Source organism: Aquarana catesbeiana, linkage group LG09 (genome assembly GCF_042186555.1).
Source record: "Aquarana catesbeiana isolate 2022-GZ linkage group LG09, ASM4218655v1, whole genome shotgun sequence".
Classification (NCBI taxonomy): Eukaryota; Metazoa; Chordata; class Amphibia; order Anura; family Ranidae; genus Aquarana; species Aquarana catesbeiana.
The window spans coordinates 90475063-90496111 of record NC_133332.1 but is presented as its reverse complement, the minus strand read 5'-3'; the positions used below and the strand labels follow the sequence as shown (position 1 = coordinate 90496111).

General features: G+C 42.6%; 1 protein-coding gene across 1 annotated transcript in view; it reads right to left on the bottom strand.

Moving 5' to 3' along the window:
• The window catches only part of MSH5 (mutS homolog 5), a 123513-nt gene that overhangs the window by 83814 nt on the left and 18650 nt on the right, over positions 1-21049 (bottom strand). Inside the window, exons 6-8 of the mRNA XM_073598965.1 lie at positions 10004-10113; positions 8962-8997; positions 6510-6592 (exon numbers count right to left, since the gene is read on the bottom strand). Of these exons, the coding sequence (XP_073455066.1) occupies positions 6510-6592; positions 8962-8997; positions 10004-10113 (229 nt within the window). The remainder of the gene's footprint in view (positions 1-6509; positions 6593-8961; positions 8998-10003; positions 10114-21049) is intronic.

Here is a 21049-nt window from a genome sequence, read left to right as displayed (position 1 = left end):
TATAATATATACTACACTATATAATCTGAACTGTATACTACTACACTGACTGACCGCACACTACACTACCTGCCTAATTTCCATTCATTCGCTATACATGGCCGCCGTATAAGCAGCAGCCTTATACAGCGTGGGGTGTGGACTTAGCCCCTGAGCCATGATTGGCCAAAGGCACCCTGCCTTTGCCCAACCATAGCTCTCACAACACATCGCGCTAGGATTGGCCAAAGCATGTAGGTCAGGTGAATGCTTTGGCCAAGCAGCAGCCGTCAATGCTCTGCGATCTTGCAGTGCATTATGAGACGCTCCGGGGCGCTCGAATTTGTCGGGAACGCCTCATTTGTTTGTTTGTTCTGTGCACAAATGACAACCCGATGTCGAGTCGAACTTACGTTCGACTCCAATATCGGGACCATCCCTACTGACAAGCAGGCTGATTTGTGTATTGCGGAGATTCTGTACTTCTTTATATGAATTAGTTAAGAGCTGGTAAAGTTTCTAGAGGCACCACCTCCTTAAATACCAGAGGTGCCAGATTTCCCAAAAGCCAGGCTTCCATAACTAGCCAAGCAGTCATTCTACCACATGGATGGGACAGCACCAGCAATAATCAGGATGTAGATGTAGGAGAACCCGGGAAACAAAATGATTACAAGCTAATATAATTGGAGCTCCTTTACTGCATGTTATGCAAAAGCTAAGCATATTTTAATATAGTGCTGCCAAAGCTTGGCGCAGTGTGTGGAATCAGGAACAGGTCATTTTACATCCATTAATTTCTAAAGGATACTCAGGTGCCCTTATTGTAGTATTTGTGTGCACTCACACTGGCACTATGAACCAGTCCAGGGCACTGTTCAGCCCCTGTGGGGAGGGAGTAAAATCACAGCTCAGTTTAACCGGCCCCATTGTGATTGCACCCTTAAAAAAAAAAAAAAAAAATGAATATAACATACAGAACGTGCATGGCTGAGTCTTTAGTGTCAGTGTTACATAGTAGATGAGGTTGAAAAAAGACACAAGTCCATCAAGTCCAACCTATGTGTGTGATTATATGTCAGTATTACATTGTATATCCCTGTATGTTGCGGTCGTTCAGGTGCTTATCTAATAGTTTCTTGAAACTATCGATGCTCCCCGCTGAGCCTGTGGAAGGGAATTCCACATACTTGCCCCTCTTACAGTAAAGAACCTTCTACGTAGTTTAAGGTAAAACCTCTTTTCTTCTAACTTTAATGAGTGGCCACGTGTCTTGTTAAACTCCCTTCCGTGAAAAAAGTTTTTTCCCTATTGTGGGGTCACCGGTATGTATTTGTAAATTGAAATCATATCCCCTCTCATGCGTTACCTTGCCTCATAACTAATATCCTCCAGACCCTTTATTAGCTTTGTTGCCCTTCTTTGTACTCGCTCCATTTCCAGTACATCCTTCCTGAGGACTGGTGGCCAAAACTGGACAGCATACTCATGCATGCCAATAATTTTATTTGCTTTGTTAGCAGCAGCTTGGCATTGCATGCCATTGCTGAGCCTATCATCTACTAGGACCCCCAGGTCCTTTTCCATCTTAGATTCCCCCAGAGGTTCTCCCCCCAGTGTATAGATTGCATTCATATTTTTGCCACCCACATGCATTATTTTACATTTTTCTACATTAAACCTCATTTGCCATGTAGTTGCCCACCCCATTAACTTGTTCATTAACTTTTTGCAAGGTTTCCACATCCTGCGGAGAAGTCATTGCCCTGCTTAGCTTAGTATCGTCTGCAAATACAGAGATTGAACTGTTTACCCCATCCTCCAGGTCGTTTATGAACAAATTAAATAGGATTGGTCACAGACAGAACCCTGGGGAACCCCACTACCCACCCCTGACCATTCTGAGTACTCCCCATTTATCATCACCATTTGAACTCGCCCTTGTAGCCAGTTTTCAATCCATGTACTCACCCTATGGTCCATACCAACGAACCTTATTTTGTACAGTAAACGTTTATGGTGAACTGCGTCAAATGCTTTTGCAAAATCTAGATATACCACATCTACGGGCCTTCCTATATCTATTTGGCAACTCACCTCCACATAGAAGGTTACTAGATTGGTTTGGCAAGAACAATTCTTCATGAATCCATGCTGATTACTGCTAATGATACCATTCTCATTACTAAAATCTTGTACATAGTCCCTTATCATCCCCTCCAAGAGCTTGCATACTATTGATGTTAGGCTAACTGGTCTTTAACTCCCAGGTATGTATTTTGGGCCCTTTTTAACCACTTCAGCCCCGAAAGGTTTTACCCCCTTCCTGACCAGAGCACTTTTTTACAATTCGGCACTGCGTCGCTTTAACTGCTAATTGCGCGGTCATGCAATGCTGTACCCAAACGAAATTTGCGTCCTTTTCTTCCCACAAATAGAGCTTTCTTTTGATGGTATTTGATCACCTCTGCCGTTTTTATTTTTTGCGCTATACACGGAAAAAGACCGAAAATTTTGAAAAAAAATGATATTTTCTACTTTTTGTTCTAAAAAAAAAATCCAATAAACTCAATTTTATGTCATTTTTTGGGGAAAAAACACACTTTTTTAAATTTTAATGCACTAAAACACACTATATTGCCCAAATGTTTGATGAAATAAAAAAGATGATCTTAGGCCGAGTACATGGATACCAAACATGACATGCTTTAAAATTGCGCACAAACGTGCAGTGGCGACAAACTAAATACATTTTTAAAAGCCTTTAAAAGCCTTTACAGGTTACCACTTTAGATTTACAGAGGAGGTCTACTGCTAAAATTACTGCCCTCGATCTGACGTTCGCGGTGATACCTCACATGCATGGTGCAATTGCTGTTTACATTTGACGCCAGACCGACGCTTGCGTTCGCCTTAGCGCGAGAGCAGGGGGGACAGGGGTGCTTTTTTTTTTTTTTTTCTTTATTATTATTATTATTTTTTATCTTATTTTAAAACTGTTCCTTTCATTTTTTTTTTTTTTAAATCATTTTTATTGTTATCTCAGGGAATGTAAATATCCCCTATCATAGCAATAGGTAGTGACAGGTACTCTTTTTTGAAAAAATTGGGGTCTATTAGACCCTAGATTTCTCCTCTGCCCTCAAAGCATCTGACCACACCAAGATCGGTGTGATAAAATGCTTTCCCAATTTCCCAATGGCGCTGTTTACATCCGGCGAAATCTAAGTCATAAAATGCTCGTAGCTTCCGGTTTCTTAGGCCATAGAGATGATTGGAGCCACTCTGGTCTCTGATCAGCTCTATGGTCAGCTGGCTGAATCACCGGCTGCATTCTCAGGTTCCCTGTTGAGACAGGAGAGCCAGAGAAAAACACGGAAGACGTTGGGGGGGGGGGGCATTCCCTCCCACTGCTTGTAAAAGCAGTCTAGTGGCTAATTAGCCGCTAGGATTGCTTTTACATGAAAGCCGACCGCTGGCTGAAAAGAATGATACCAAGATGATACCTAAACCTGCAGGCATCATTCTGATATAACCACTCAAAGTCGTGAATGGCGTACCTGAAGACAAAAAAATGGTTAACAATAAAGCACAGTAAACGGTAAAGTATAAAAAATTGCATACCTGAAAAGCAAACATGATAAAACATAACAACAATAAAACATTGCAGAATAGAATACAGTAAAAAAGAGCAGAACAATAGAGAGAATAGAGAGAGCGGGAACAATAAAACGACAACTATTATTTTTTATTTTATATATTTTTTTGTAACTGTAACTTTTATAACTGTAACCGGTTCCAGGTTCGGGTCTCTCAAAATGCGATGGCATCTTGGGAGACCCTGTGAAAGTGTGCCTAGTCTGTGCAATGCTGTACCCTACGCTAATACTCAACTAGTGAATGGTAGCGTTCAAAACATTCACCAATGCAAAGACCAGGATTGTCAGGACAGGAGAGACAATAATAGCGGGTGTCACGCCTATATCCGCGCTTGCTGCAGACACGACATCTTTTTTGGGGGGGTTCGTTGGATAGGGGTACTCGGGAGGACATAAAGAAAATGCCTCTCATGCAGCCGACTGCATTTGGTTGGGGATGTGAATGGGGGAAGTACGGGCGCTGCAGAAGTGGTGGGTTCCCAATTAGGATTGGCGAATGCAGCAGGAAGGGCATTATGGGCACGACGGGCCTGTGTTTGTCTTTTTGGTGGCAGCGGGACACTACTTGTGCTTGCCACCTCACCAGCTTGAACTGCACTTATGGGACTCGCCACGTCACCAAGTGTTACTGCAGTGCGGGTTTGACTACGACCGGGGTGTACTAGGCTGCTGGTGCTTGCCAGTTCACCAAAACGCTACAAAAAAAACTGTTAGCGATCTCAGGGATCAGGCCTGACTCTGCGAACGCTGCAGTTATGCGTTTAGTGTTTTGTAAGTGACAGTGATCGATCGATACTGCACTTGGGTGGGCTGGGCCGGGCGGAGGGGCAAAACGCAGGTGCTAGCAGGTATCTGGGCTGATCCCGCTAACACTGCGTTTGTGGGAACCCTAAACTGCTGGGGACGCTAGTATAGATCTGATCAGATCAGATATTGATCCGATCAGATACTATACCACTAAGGGAGGTGTACGGTGCGTGCGTGGGTGTTAGCGGTACTGGCACTAACCTGACGCTGCCTGGGGCTGGTGCTTGCCAGTTCACCAAAACGCTACCAAAAAAACTGTTAGCGATCGCAGGGATCAGGCCTGACTCTGCGAACGCTGCAGTTATGCGTTTAGTGTTTTGTAAGTGACAGTGATCGATTGATACTGCACTTGGGTGGGCTGGGCTGGGCCGGGCAAGGGGAAAAACGCAGGTGCTAGCGTGTATCTGGGCTGATCCCGCTAACACTGCGTTTTTGGGAACCCTAAACTGCTGGGGACGCTAGTATAGATCTGATCGGATCAGATATTGATCCGTACAGATACTATACCACTAAGGGAGGCATATGCTGCGTGCGTGGGTGTTAGCGGTACTGGCGCTAATCTGACGCTGCCTGGGGCGACGCATATCACCGCCGGGCGATCAGGGGGCTAAACCTTTATTCGGTAATAAACGGCGGGTGCCCTGACACTATAAAAAATAAACAAACTAACCAGCGTCACCCGTAACGGTTATATGGTGATCAGTGGTGAAAGGGTTAACTAGGGGGCAATCAAGGGGTTAAAACATTTATTAGATAGTATATGGGGGTCCCTGACGCTATAAAACGCTGACGGCGAACCTAAATATTTACCTCCCTAACTAGCGTCACCAGCGACACTAATACAGCGATCAGAAAAATGATCGCTTAGTGACACTGGTGACAGGGGGTGATCAAGGGGTTAAAACTTTATTAGGGGGGGTTAGGGGGGTATCCTAGACCTAAAGGGGGCTAACCCTAACTGTCCTAACACAGTAACTGTCACAAACTGACACCAATCAGTAATCAGAAAAAAAAAAAAAAAAAATACTGCTTGGTGTCAGTTTGTGACGGGGGGGGGGGGTGGTTGGGGGGGGATCGGGGGGCGATCGGGGGGGGGGTCGGGGTGTTTTATGTGCCTGGCATGTTCTACTGTGTGTGTTTGTGTTTTGTGCACTTACATGTCTTCTCTCCTCGGCGCTGGAACGGAAACTGCCGAGCCGAGGAGAGATGACATCACATCCTCTGCCTGTGTGAAACTACACACAGGCAGGGGAGGATTCCGATTGGCTGGGAGCGATCGCGAGGGGGGGGCCACGATCGGATGGTCTCCCCCTCGCCTCCCAACGCTCCCAGTGAAATGCCGACCGCCGCTGGCACCGGGGGGGGGGGGGTCCAATCGGACCCCCCGCCCGCGGGAGGCAGATCACGTACAGGTACGTGATTCTGCCTGCCCGTGCCATTCTGCCGACGTATATATGCGTTAGGCGGTCGACAAGTGGTTAAATATTGGTGCTATATTGGCTTTTATCCAATCACCTGGTACCATTCCAGTCAGTAGACGGTCAGTAAAAATTAGGAACAATGATCTGGCAATTACTTGACTGAGTTCCCTAAGTACCCTCGGATGCAAGCCCTCTAAGATGGTCCCAGTGATTTATTAATGTTAAGTTTCCCAAGTCTAATTTTAATTCTGTCCTCTGTTAACCATGGAGGTGCATCCTGTGATGTGTCATGAAGACAAACACTGCAGTTTTGGTTAATGAAGCCCCCAATTCCCTCGTGAAGACTGAGGAGAAGAATAAATTCAATACCTTCGCCATCTCCCCATCCTTTGTAACAGATGTCCTTTTTCATTCTGTATGGGGCCAATATGGTCTGTCCTCCCTTTTTTACTGTTTACATACTTAAAGAATTTCTTGGGATTTTTTTTGCTCTCCTCCGCTATGTGTCTTTCGTGTTCTATCTTAGCCGCCCTAATTTCTTGTTGCATTCTTTATAAAGTCTGAATGCGGATGATGACCACTCACACTATACTGTATATACAAGGACAAGAGAGTGATCAAAAAGTTATAAACACATTAATACCAAACAGGCTCAGTCCTTCTTTGCCTCCAGAGCTCATCTTATATACAGATGGATGGGCCTCACTTTTGAATATCTGCAAAACACTGACAAAATAATAGACATGAATAGCCAACACTCTTCAGTAATAAAGTAGAAATACTTCAGTACTAACATATCTTTCTCTCTGCCTCTCTTCTCGTTCACTTTGGAATCTGCAAAAATAGTCTGCACTCCTGTGTTCTTTTCCATAAATTAAAATAAATTAAACTACTCCAGAAATAGGACTAGCAGATTTTCCTAAATCAGAGCATGACCCCCATCCAGCAACTTTAAAGCGGAGTTTCAGTCCCCAAACATCCTTTTTTTATTTTATTTTTTAGCTCCTTGTTTTTGTTCCTACTTCTAATTTAACATTTCAAATCTGTGACTAACGTTTTCCTTTTTGTTCGTTTTACATTGTTTAAAATCATACCTGATCTCTGAAGCAGGCAGGGTCCATTGCAGTTGTGGGTATCTGAAGCCCGCTAGTCTTTATTTCTGGAATTTCGATACAGCTGGCTATCCAGCATGCACCTCACGCTCTCCCGTCTGCGCAGTAATGTCACTGTGTGGCGCTGATTACAGTAATAGGAGATTCCCATGGACTCCTGGGATAGCCGACGCTGATATCCCAGCAGTCCATTGGAATTGCCTTGTGACATAATTGCCTAGGTGGCCGGACCGGAAGGGCTGCAAGAAACAAAGCTAAAAACGGTATTTAGAAAAAAAATAAAAAATAAATGATATATAGATATATATATATATAGATCTATATATCTATAGATCTATATCTATAGATCTATATATCTATAGATATATAGATCTATATCTATAGATATAGATCTATATATTTATTTTTTGGCCATTTACAATAGCATTGCGAATGGGCATGGGATTGCTTGCAGGTTCCAAAAAATGGGTGAAACTCCACTTTAAGTGGACTTCAAATGGACTCGCACCAAAAGTGCAAGTGCTGTGTGTTTACATGCGTTTTTTTTCTCTGTAACAAACTGTTTATAGCTGGTTGTCAAGGAGTGGGACGGGAAGCCGGTCGCCGGGTCCTTGACAATTGATGAGTCATCAGCTGTAAGCGGGCCTCTCCGCTGACAGCTGAATGTTAAAACAAGAATTGCCAGCAAAAATAAAATTAGGGAAAAAAACGGCATGGAGCCGTTTGAGTCTAGTATGGACTTTGAGGGAAACCCCAAGCAAAAAAAATAAAAATCCATACCAGACCCTTATCCAAGCATGCAGGTCAGGAAAGGGAGGGGATAAGCGAGCGTACCCCCCCTCCGAACCATACCAAGTCATGTTAACGTGGATTAGGGCCTTTTCCCAACAACCTGGTGGTGGGAGTCTGCGGGGGGGTTAATTCTGGGGGGGCTCCAAGATCCCGACCCCCATGTGAATACTTATGGGGTACATAGTAGGTTTAGTGTAAAAAATAACAGTAGGCAGTTTTAGTAGGCATCATGAGCTTCGTTCCCAGTTGATGCCTTCTATGGGGAAACGCGTCGGGTGGAGCATAGTCCTGTGACGTCATCACGCTGAACAGCTGGCTGGTTTGCATCGCGGTTGTTTCAAATCTTTTCTTACTTGCTGTGCTTTTATGGATGTTAAGCTTATGTCATCGGTTCGGAAATAAAGATTTCGTTGGAACATACTACACCATGAAGTCCTCTTCTGTTCCTCATCTTATGAGACTTTTCAGATCCTTGCTGATGTAAAGAGTGATCTCGGAGTGAGGTTTCCCTTCATTGGTTCCTTTGCAGCCAGTGGACATCTCCCCGTTGTAAGAATATCACAAGCAGATTGCTGATTTGCTGGCAGGCTAATGCACAGGCGCTTTTGATCTCTATTACTTGAGATCCAACATATCTGGTAAGCAGTTTGTATTATCACATCTTACATCTCACCTTAGACTGTTGGATTGAAGAGTAAATGCCCTGTCTCCTAAAGAACTACCTAAGGACTTCCCTTTTGCTTGCACATTTTTTTACCTCTGAATCACGTGTTTGACATATACACATTTTTTAGGTGATAATTATTTAATTTTTTTATGTATTTTACACATGCAATGCTGAGTTTGTAATATTTTGCTTGCACATTTTTTGTATATTTACATACAGTCGTTTTTGATTGGACTTGCGCAATTTTTCTCCTTTCCATCAGAGAGATTACCCTTCACTTCATGTAACACAGCTACAACAGAAAGCGAGAAAAAATCCCTCTAAAGTGAGGAAAACCCATGGTTGTTGCCAGGGGCATCAGAACTAGTGATATTTATCCCTGTTCTGCTGACAAGGCAATTTTTTTCCAGCTTTCACTCTAGGTGATAACAGTTACCAGGACAAATAGTCAGTTATACTTTAATTAATACCACACAATGATATAGGGAAATGCATTTGCTATTTTTTAGTATCAATTACTTTACCTGAAAGTATCTGGTTCCATATCAACAATATCAGTCCTAGAAATACAAACATAAATGTGTTAGCTTTAGCAGCAAAATATTATACAGTGTAATGATTACAAACACTGACCTTCCTGGGTAACCCTAACTAGCACTGATTATCTCATCCCATCCACCCTTTTATTGGCTATTGTTTTGTAGATTATTTTATTTTAATACCTATTTTGTCACTGTTTATATTTAAACTGTGTTTTAAGCTGGACACACACACACACAGATTGAATTAAAAAAACACTGATAGGTTCCCGCATCAACACAACGATGCTGAGATTTCTCCCACTGTTCTACTGTTTGTGGACAGGAGTACTCCTGTTTGCCAAAATACACTAATCAGAGCTTGTAGCCATTGACTGCAAGCGTTGATCGAATGCTGGTTTTCCTGCAGGACCATTAGACCGGCTTTTGTTGAACAGACAGCAGTACACATGTACTTTTTGTGTGTACCCGCCTTAAATTTGTCATAATTTGGTTTATTCTTTTTGGTAGCACTGCATTGAATCGAAATGCACAAATGCCTTTATTTAATTTGTAAATAACTGCACTGTGCTTTCCTATTAGAAATACAACTTTAGTGCCATTACATGTGGGACAAATCACATAAAGAATGTGCTTTTTGTCAAACTACCACTAGTCTATATGGTGCCTACAGTCAAACTGCAAGAACACAAACAGTGGATGTAATCTCTATCTTTTGGACTTTTTTTTATTTAATTTTAATATAAAGAAAATGTAACCAGAGGAGTGGAAGCCCTCAAAAACTCCAAGGGGATGAGAGCCAAGAACTAAGGAGAGAAGATATCTTAGTACTCCAGTCATTCTTAGCCCTCCAGACACCACCTATAACTGGGATATCTCTTGTGGATGGCCTGTCTCTTTAGCTACATGAATACATTTAACTTGCTATTATTTACATGTAAATTATGCCATTGCAGCACAAGTTGGCACTGCTTCAGAAATAAGAGGCAATTGCAAAACTAAGAGAAAGCACTAAAATAGAACATACAAGACATATTTTCTGAGGCTGAGGATTGGGACACCCACACTGCGGTCCTCTAACTGAACACCAATCCGACGGCGGTCAATAAACTTTAGAAGTCCTCCTAGAGCACAGATCTGTACAAAAATAACATTATTTGATGATTTATACAACTATTAAGTAAATGTTCATGTTTGTCAAGACAAATAAAAAAGGCTTGTTAATTTCTGAAAAAGCTACCGTACAGCAGTGGACATTGAAGACCCCAGAAACCATGCAAACCCCCATTGTCCAAAAGCTCCCACATATGGACAGTTTGTGCCTCCATAACCTGACATGTCAAGTGGCAGGATCACTGCATGCTTACAGCATTGAGAGAGGGTCAGTATACCAACCACATTTTCTCTGACTATCTGACATGTGCAGAGCCTATCAAACCACCTCTCCTGCCAGAACAAGATAAACAAAAGGTGCCAATTTCAATCCTCCACCAGACTCCAAAGTGGCTGTGCGGGCTGCTTTGGCATAAATTCCACCACTGTTCCTGCATACATCTTCTGCACTCTTGAAATTGTATTAGTGAGATTAAACCCAAAACTGCAATATTTAGTAGCATAGCAATCCTTATATGTAGTGTTTGCAGTAGTTTTCTTTGTTTATTGTTAGGATGCTGTGCAAAATCTACATAAAAACAGAATGCAATGATTTGCAAATCTCATAAACCCATTATTTATTCACAACAGAAAATAGAAGACATATCAAATCTAAAACCTGAATATCTTTCAGCAGTGCCTTTGCAGAGGTGCAAGCTGCCCATTCCACACATACTAATGCACCCCCATACCATCAGATATGCAGTCTTTTCAACTGAGCGCTGATAACAAGCTGGAAGGTCCCTCCCCTGTTTAGTCCGAAGGACGTGGTGCCCATGGTTGCCAAAAAAAAATGTCAAATTTAAATTTTCCTCTGACCACAGAACAATTTTCCAATTTGCAACAGACCTTTTTAAATGAGTGGGCCCAGAGAAGATGAAAGTGTTTCTGGAACATGTTCAGATATGGCTTCTTTATATGATAGAGCTTCACCTTGCATTTTTTGATTGCACGGTGAACTGTGTTCACAGACTGATTTTTGAAAATATTCCTGAGCCCACGCAGTGACGTCCATCACAGAATCATGCCTGCTTTTAATGCAGTGCCGTCTGAGAGCCCAAAGATCACCAGAATCCAATATTGCATTTTGGTCTTATCCCTTGCACCCAGAAATTTCTCCAGATTGTCGTAATCTTTTGATATTATGTACTGTAGACAATGATATATTTTAAAGCCTTTGCAATTTTATGTTGAAAAACTTTATTCTGAAACTGTTCAACTATTTTAGATGCAGATGATGATCACAGATTGATGAACCTCTGCACATCTTTACTTCTGAGATGCTCTGACTCTCTAAGATGATCTTTTTTTACCCAGTCAGTCATGCTGCTGAGCTCTTGCAAATCCACTTCATGAAACCTGCTGTTATTTGTCAAAGCGGTCACATGGTTTTGGCAGTGAGCCGATACTCTAATCAGTCATTGGCTGTGTCCTGTGGACATGGTCGGTGACAGATCATGCCACTGCGCGGCCCTGCGATTGGCGCATCCTGACAGGAAATCATATGATGTCCAGTCAGGATAGGAAAGCTACCGCCTGGCCATTTCTTGTCTATAGGCCGGGCATGAAGTGGTTAAATGCAAAATGTTCTTTCAGCTCTTCCTGGTTAGCACCACTTACTTTGCAGCTTTTTGTTCCCCTGTCCCAACTTTTTTAAAGACATGTTGCTGCCATCAAGGTCAAAATTACCTTATTTTTTTCTTTAAAAAATTGTACATTTCTTCAGTCTAACATTTTGATATGGTTTCTATTTTCGATTGTGAAAGAAAATATGGGTTTATGAGATTTGCAGATCATTGCATTTTGGGACTTGTGGTTGTACTAGCAGATTTAGATACACTGAAGCCAAACCTGCACACTGCAGTTACAGAAACAGTTTTTTTTTTCTTTTTGAGATAAAGGTTTTGCATTGATAAATCAAGGCTGATCATTGTAGACACCCGTGTCAGTGTTAATTGGTTTGTTTCAACACTCTTAACTGATACATTTGCAGGAGAGCTTGTTCTGTTGAACAACAACAGACTTACTGGGCAAATCACCTGGTGAAAATAAAAGAAGAAATACTAAAAAAAAAAGTTTTAGGTACATAGAGGCAAAGACAGTACAATAGAAAATAATAATGTCAGCATTCAGAATAGTGCTAATGTAAGTTCCACTTCAAGGGTAATCCATGCCAAGGCACAATGATGCCTGCATTTTTTCCAATCAATTTATCCAAATCCGTTCAGGTGGTAAGAAGCCTAGATTATTAGGGCACTTTCACACTGCCAGCGCCCGGCTGGTAAAGTGCCAATATTTTTAGCAGCGCTTTTCGGCCGCTTTTAACCCCCGCTAGCGGCTGAGAAAAGGGTTAAAACCGCCTGCAAAGCGCTGCTGCAGCGACCCTTTGGCGGCGGTTCGGTGGCGCTGCCCATTGATTTCAATGGGCAGCGGCGCTTTAGGAGCGGTGTATCTGCTTGCAGGATTTTTTTTTTACATCCTGCCAGCTCAGCGCCCCAGTGTGAAAGCACTCGGGCTTTCACACTGGGATTGCAGCTAAGGCTTTTTTCAGGCGCTATTTTTAGCGCTAAAGCACCTGAAAAACACCTCCAGTGGGAAAGGGGTCTAAACCTACAAAACCAACCTGAGAGCAAAGACAGAGCTGACCATAAAGCTGTATTGTTTCCTTACAATAATGCATGTGTAATATTTTCTTTGCAAATATGCTTGTCTTTCTAAAAATAATTGAAAAAAGCCATAAAGAGTATTTAAAAAAACTCTGGAAGAGTCACTGTGCAAACATATTTCAATACAGCCTAAGTTACACTATGAAAGTTGCGCTGTTAGGCCTCTTGCACACTGCAGCTTGAAAAAGCTCAGTACAGCTTATTTTTTTACTAAGCTAAAATACAGCACATTATTTGTAATGTGCCTATGCACACAGGCGCGTAAACAAGCTCCGTGTGTTCTTCAGTAAAAAAATAAAATAAAATACAAAAAAATAGAAAAATCAGCATTTTTGGTCAGTAATTTAGGCCTCATGTACACATTTGCACGCAATCGTGCACATTTGCATGCAAATGTCCATTAACATATAGTGAACGCGAGAATAAATTTGCGTGCATGTGCACGAAATGCATCAACACATATGCATGCAAATACATACAAAAAGAAACGGCTGAAAAAACAGATGCTCAAACACGAGTATCGCGTGCAAGAGGCCTTACGGCCATACAAGGATTGAAATTCAGCCAGTCAACAGATCGACTTTGGTACAGCTGCCTTGTCAGATTTTCCGCATTCAATTCCCACTGCAGACTAAAGTCTGCAGCGCTCATCAGTGTATTTTGATGATGGGGAATGGACATCTTCAGCCTCCCAGGATTCACAGGTGTTGTGTAGAAGCAGTCCATTGAAATCAATGACAGGCAGCTGGCTGCACGGACCTCAACTTGCATTACAAAGTGCACATCCATGCGGGTCCCATGCACGGATCAGGGCGCAGACAGACTGCATTCTGATTTTTGCATTGGACCCGCATGCATATACAGTCCAGGAAGGGTGTAGAGGTCCATGCAGCCGGCTGCCTGTCATTTATTTCAACAAGCTGCTCCTACAGAACACCTGTGAATCCCGGAAGGCTGAAGACGACCCTTCGCATGGGTATATGGATCGGTACACCCATGTGAATGAGTCCACAATGTTTGCTTTCAAAACTGAGCTACAGACAAGTAGCTAAATGCACATTTGCAATACATATCTATCTGTTTTACCTGTGGATTTGATTACAGGCACCAAGTGGTTTACTGGTTTTAGAGGCACCATAAAGCTGCTGCTCAGATGATAAACCAAATCTATAGCATAATGAGAAATTGTTCGACACTAATGCCATGTACACACGGGTGGACTTTTGGACCAGACTGGTCCAACGGAACGAATCCGTCAGACAATCCGACCGTGTGTGGGCTTCATCGGACCTGCAGCGGAGTTTTTCAGTCGAAATTCAGACGGATTTAGATTGAAAACATGGGTCAAATCTTTCCGACGGATTAGAGTCCAGTCGAAAAATCCGTTCGTCTGTATGCTAGTCCGATGGACGAAAACCGATGCTAGGGCAGCTATTGGCTACTGGCTATAAACTTCCTTATTTTAGTCCAGTCGCACGTCATCACGTACGAATCAGTCGGACTTTGGTGTGATCGTGTGTAGGCAAGTCCATTCGTTCAAAAGTCCGTCGGACCTTTGATGCCGAAAAGTCCGCCCATGTGTACACAGCATAAAGCCATGTTCACATCTATCCATGCCTATTTTAGTACTTTTTTTTTTAACTGTTTTTACTAGTAATCACAGCATATGAAAATTCACAGAAAATAGGACATGCGTCATTTTTACCAACACAGCATATAGATGCAATCTGCCTTATTGGATTCAGTGTATTTTTTAGTGAAACTGCATTTTTTTGTGAAACTGCATGCTCTGTGTGAATTAACCAACGTTTACTGATTAGCTTCAGAGATTTTTTGCACAATATACTGTATAAAGTTGAGGCTGTTATGTGAACAGGGTTATAAGGTAAAACGCAAATGTTCTTATATTAGATTATTTTCTGTTAGGATTGAATATTCTTAAAATATGTGAATTATAAGCAGCGCTAATAAGTAAATCCATAACCATAAAGTGCAAACATGTAATAGTGATAGTGCATACAGAGCAACCTGTAGAAAAAAATTATTATAACTACAAATCTATACATGAATGTTCACATAACTCATAAACTTGTGCATAAAAAAAAAGGTCAGTATAAACACAGGTCTGCAAACCAATATGTAAATGTTCATACAACTTGTAAACAGTAACTTAGATAAATTAAATTTACTTGCAATACATCCAGAAAGTGCACTGTGCAATGCAAATAAGAAAGGGGTCCTTGATTATTGACGATTGATGATTATTGACCTAGTCCTAAATTGAGATTACTCTCATATGGGAATTAGACTTCTTGAGCCGGCGACCCCGCCTATGCTTCCCACTTTTTCACCCCCACTTTTTTTTTTCCTATTCTTTCTCCCCGATTTCCTAGAGACCTTTTGGGGTTGATTTACTAAAAACAAATAGACTGTGCACTTTGAAAAGTGCAGTTGCTCCAGAGCTTAGTAAATAAGGTAATGCTTCACTTTGCAAAGAGTACCCAATCACGTGCAAGGAAAATAAAAAACAGCATTTTTGCTTGCACGTGAATGGATGATGGAAGTCAGCAGAGTTTTTGCTGATTTACTGAGCTCTGGAGCAACTGCACTTGTAGAGTACAACTACCCTTTACCAAGTGCACATTCTATTTTCCTTTAGTAAATCAACCCCAGTATGTCCATTTCTTCCTCTCAAAATCAAGGAAAAAAACTAACCGGTATGCGCGGACCTTTGGTGCAGCTGCTTTGGGGCCCGGACATGGTTGCCTTATACTATATGAGGTTTTAGTTTAACCCCCCACCTCATGGTAGTTATGTGCCTACCATTATGTGCTATTTTCTTCTGTATGTACATGACAGACGTGTTCTCCTATGTGACTTTCTCCACAATACAGGATATACGCACCGTGGATGCCACAGCCTTTAGGCAGTACATTTTATTGGAAGGATATTGGCCTGTGGCTTCAATCCTGTATTTAAACCCCTGTTTGTATTTGCTTTTTGTATCACTGGTAATGGTTATCATTAAGAACAAACTGTTGGGTCGTACTACATTGCCATGTTGCATACCTTAAAAGGGGAGTTCCACCCAAAAATGGAACTTCCGCTTTTTTCGGATCCCCCCCCCCCCCTCCGGTGTCACATTTGGCACCTTTCAGGGGGGGGGAGCGGATACCAGTCTTATCCAGGTATTTGCTCCCACTTTCGGCAAGAGATTGCCGTAGTATCCACGGTGATCTTCGCCATGTCCGGCCCCTCCTCCGCCCCGTAAGGCTTCACTTCCCGATTTCCTTACTGAAGATGCCGGCGCCTGCACCTGGGAGCCGAGGGACAGATCGGCTTCGGGTGAGGACATCACGGGCGCCCTGAACAGGTAAGTGTCCTGATATTAAAAGTCAGCAGCTGCAGTATTTGTAGCTAATGACTTAATTTTTTATTTTTCGGCAGAGCTCCGCTTCAAATAAAGAATTAAAAAAAAAAAAAAGGAAAAAGGGATCCACCACCAGCAAGAAACACTCAGCGTATGCCTCTTACCGAATGTGTGGGACCATAAGTTATAATGGTCATATACGCATGTATTAGAACATGAAGAGCTAGTCATTCAATGAAAAGCGATGTTCACTTGGCAACAGATCCCAGTGTGTGGCTAAAAGCATTACAAAATAAAACTGCCATAGTGAAGCACATCAAACAATAAACTCTTTATTAAAAGTAGTAAGAAGTACCTTCATATGACTTGTGTTCAGCATGGGTAACAAACAACACAGATTGGACTTCCATATTTCAGAGTTCCAGCAAGTTGTCGGCTCTTGTATCGTCACAAAGGGTAGCGAAGCATGCGTGATGTCGTCTCTCCAGCACAGTCAACAGATGTATTGCATAGATTTAAAGCTGAACTCTTATAGGGGAGATCTTGGAATAGTCCTTATTGCCGGCATGGTAGTCTGTCAGGACCACTCCTTGGCTACTTATTTTAGTCCAGTCGCACGTCATCACGTACGAATCAGTCGGACTTTGGTGTGATCGTGTGTAGGCAAGTCCATTCGTTCAAAAGTCCGTCGGACCTTTGATGCCGAAAAGTCCGCCCATGTGTACACAGCATAAAGCCATGTTCACATCTATCCATGCCTATTTTAGTACTTTTTTTTTAACTGTTTTTACTAGTAATCACAGCATATGAAAATTCACAGAAAATAGGACATGCGTCATTTTTACCAACACAGCATATAGATGCAATCTGCCTTATTGGATTCAGTGTATTTTTTAGTGAAACTGCATTTTTTTGTGAAACTGCATGCTCTGTGTGAATTAACCAACGTTTACTGATTAGCTTCAGAGATTTTTTGCACAATATACTGTATAAAGTTGAGGCTGTTATGTGAACAGGGTTATAAGGTAAAACGCAAATGTTCTTATATTAGATTATTTTCTGTTAGGATTGAATATTCTTAAAATATGTGAATTATAAGCAGCGCTAATAAGTAAATCCATAACCATAAAGTGCAAACATGTAATAGTGATAGTGCATACAGAGCAACCTGTAGAAAAAAATAATTAGAACTACAAATCTATACATGAATGTTCACATAACTCATAAACTTGTGCATAAAAAAAAAGGTCAGTATAAACACAGGTCTGCAAACCAATATGTAAATGTTCATACAACTTGTAAACAGTAACTTAGATAAATTAAATTTACTTGCAATACATGCAGAAAGTGCACTGTGCAATGCAAATAAGAAAGGGGTCCTTGATTATTGACGATTGATGATTATTGACCTAGTCCTAAATTGAGATTACTCTCATATGGGAATTAGACTTCTTGAGCCGGCGACCCCGCCGTGGATGCCACAGCCTTTAGGCAGTACATTTTATTGGAAGGATATTGGCCTGTGGCTTCAATCCTGTATTTAAACCCCTGTTTGTATTTGCTTTTTGTATCACTGGTAATGGTTATCATTAAGAACAAACTGTTGGGTCGTACTACATTGCCATGTTGCATACCTTAAAAGGGGAGTTCCACCCAAAAATGGAACTTCCGCTTTTTTCGGATCCCCCCCCCCCCCTCCGGTGTCACATTTGGCACCTTTCAGGGGGGGGGAGCGGATACCAGTCTTATCCAGGTATTTGCTCCCACTTTCGGCAAGAGATTGCCGTAGTATCCACGGTGATCTTCGCCATGTCCGGCCCCTCCTCCGCCCCGTAAGGCTTCACTTCCCGATTTCCTTACTGAAGATGCCGGCGCCTGCACCTGGGAGCCGAGGGACAGATCGGCTTCGGGTGAGGACATCACGGGCGCCCTGAACAGGTAAGTGTCCTGATATTAAAAGTCAGCAGCTGCAGTATTTGTAGCTAATGACTTAATTTTTTATTTTTCGGCAGAGCTCCGCTTCAAATAAAGAATTAAAAAAAAAAAAAAAGGAAAAAGGGATCCACCACCAGCAAGAAACACTCAGCGTATGCCTCTTACCGAATGTGTGGGACCATAAGTTATAATGGTCATATACGCATGTATTAGAACATGAAGAGCTAGTCATTCAATGAAAAGCGATGTTCACTTGGCAACAGATCCCAGTGTGTGGCTAAAAGCATTACAAAATAAAACTGCCATAGTGAAGCACATCAAACAATAAACTCTTTATTAAAAGTAGTAAGAAGTACCTTCATATGACTTGTGTTCAGCATGGGTAACAAACAACACAGATTGGACTTCCATATTTCAGAGTTCCAGCAAGTTGTCGGCTCTTGTATCGTCACAAAGGGTAGCGAAGCATGCGTGATGTCGTCTCTCCAGCACAGTCAACAGATGTATTGCATAGATTTAAAGCTGAACTCTTATAGGGGAGATCTTGGAATAGTCCTTATTGCCGGCATGGTAGTCTGTCAGGACCACTCCTTGGCTACTACGAGGCCTCCAGCTCATCATTGCACAAATTTTCTTGCAGATTTGAGTTATATGAATTTTCATGTATGGATTTGAGTTTTTCTCTACAGGTTGATCTGTATGTACGATCACTATTGCACATTTTGGCTGTGAATTTATGTTTACAGATTTATTAATTATTAGCGCTGCTTATAATTTGACAGTTGATTAAGTGACCGCTGTTACTTTGTGTTCCATCACTGAGCGCTGATTTTTCTAAGATTCCTAAAATATGATGCATCCAGTACTGGCTTATTCGACAGAGAAATCCATATATTGACATGTACACTAGCTTTCAAATTCTAATTACATTGGATTTGACAACATTGCATTCACCAAATGAATGTCACATTACCACTGGAAGACAACTTAAATAGCAGTGGTTTGGAGACTGCAGTATGTCATGGTATTCTCTCTGCTTAATGTTAGGGATGAGCTCAGGCGTGTTCAGATCCTAGTCCGAACCCGCTTGGGCTATCCTGCCAGGAAGCTGTTCCTGCGTATCACCAATCATAAGCAGCCAAGGCATTCCCCAAACATGTATACAAGGGGTGTGTATATATGTGCCTGTGGGGTGGGGAATGCCCCGGCCACTTGTGACAAGTGGGTGCAGTGACAGCTTCCTGGCGAGATAGTTCAGACAGGTCCAGACTAGGATCTGGACACTTCTGAGCTCATCCATACTTAACACAAGAGAAAACAAAGTGAACTGTAAGTGAACGTGTATCTGCAGCAGAGAAGGATTAGGGCCCCTTCCCTGCCAAGAAGGCCTATGCTGTATGGCAGAGGTGTGAAAATTTCAGGACTTGATGTACAGAAACAAATATTTTGGCATGCCACACAGATCTAATATGTATTAACTGTGTATTTAGCAGTTTGTCTGGAGCTTTAAAGTACATTTCATGTTATTTTTTACTTGTAGCACCCTGATGTTTAGGCAGAGCTGCTGTTAAATGTAGTTGCCAGGTGATAGTTGCCTTGGCCAATTGTTAGGAGCTCAATTGATTTCCCCCTTATTCTGGAATTGCTGCACTTCTCTCTTCTGTCACTAAGTGGCCGGGTATCTGGTGACATTGGATAAGACAAGGGCATAGCAAGGACAGATTATGAATGAATGGGGTGTCTCAGCCAATGAGCAGGGATTTTCTTGGGTCCCTTGGTCTGCTGGGAGAGCCTATTTATTTGGGTGGATTCAGATGATCGGGGTTTTGTGCCACCTGGATGGCTGTCTGGGTGGAGGTGTGTTATGTTGCCCCGGGCTGCTAGGCCGTAAACCTTAGGCCTATCCCGGGGACATCTGGCTGCTAGGCTGGCTGAGGGCCTATCCAGAAGCAGGAGAGCAGGGTTGGGACTGCAGGGTTGTAGTCTAACCAGAAGTAACTGTTCTGCTGGCCGGGGAACCAGTCGTGGTCGGAGGTAGAGGGGAAGCTGTCACCACTAAGGAACCATCCACCTTGTTACCGGAGACCACTGTGAGTAAGCTGAGGCCAGTACCAGAGCAGACTTCTTGCCAGCCGGGGACGGTGAAGAAGTGGGAAAATTTCAGCAAGTGCCAAGTCAGGGACCCAGTGGGACAGCAAAGGGGACGTTTGTTGAGCATCAGTGAGTGCCAAGCCAGGGACCTAACGTGTCAGCGGGGGTGAAGCTTGAGGAGTATCTGAGTGCCAAGCCAGGGACCCAGCAAGGAATTGGGGGTGACACTTGAGGAAGATACTGAGTGCTAACAGTGGAAGAGCTCAGGGGATCCAGTGGCTAGTGTATCTGAAGTCTAGTGAAAGGCTGGGAGCTCGTTGAGTGAAGACCCACAGTGAGTGAGTGTGGGGTAAGGAGAACTGTTCGTGTTGCAAATACCAGCGATCAGCAATCCTACCTATACAGAAGTGGTGTCCGGCTGGAAGCCTTCACCTGTATAGCTGTCCACCTATAGAAGTCTCGGAGTCTGCTATTTACCTTTGCATCTACCTAAGGGTGTCCTGGCCCTAACCCTCTCTCCCACATTTCTGTTCAAGAGACAATAAATCTCTTTGCATTCAAAAAGTGTCTGGCGCCCACCTGTTCATCTTGCATTACACCCACAGTGCCTTGTAACCCACTCTACACTGAAGGATTTCAGCTCTCCCTAACTCTGGAGGTAACCATTAGGCCTAAAGAGGCTCGGGACTTTGCCACATACTTAATACAAAATTTAATTTAGGGTCTTTATTGTTTGCCAGATGTTCTACTAAATTCATGTGGCACTGCCAGGCTGAGCCCTGTTTAATTGAAGTGTGGGTCGGAACACGTGGCAACTTTACTCATTAAAAAATATGCATGCCTATAATCTGCAACAGAT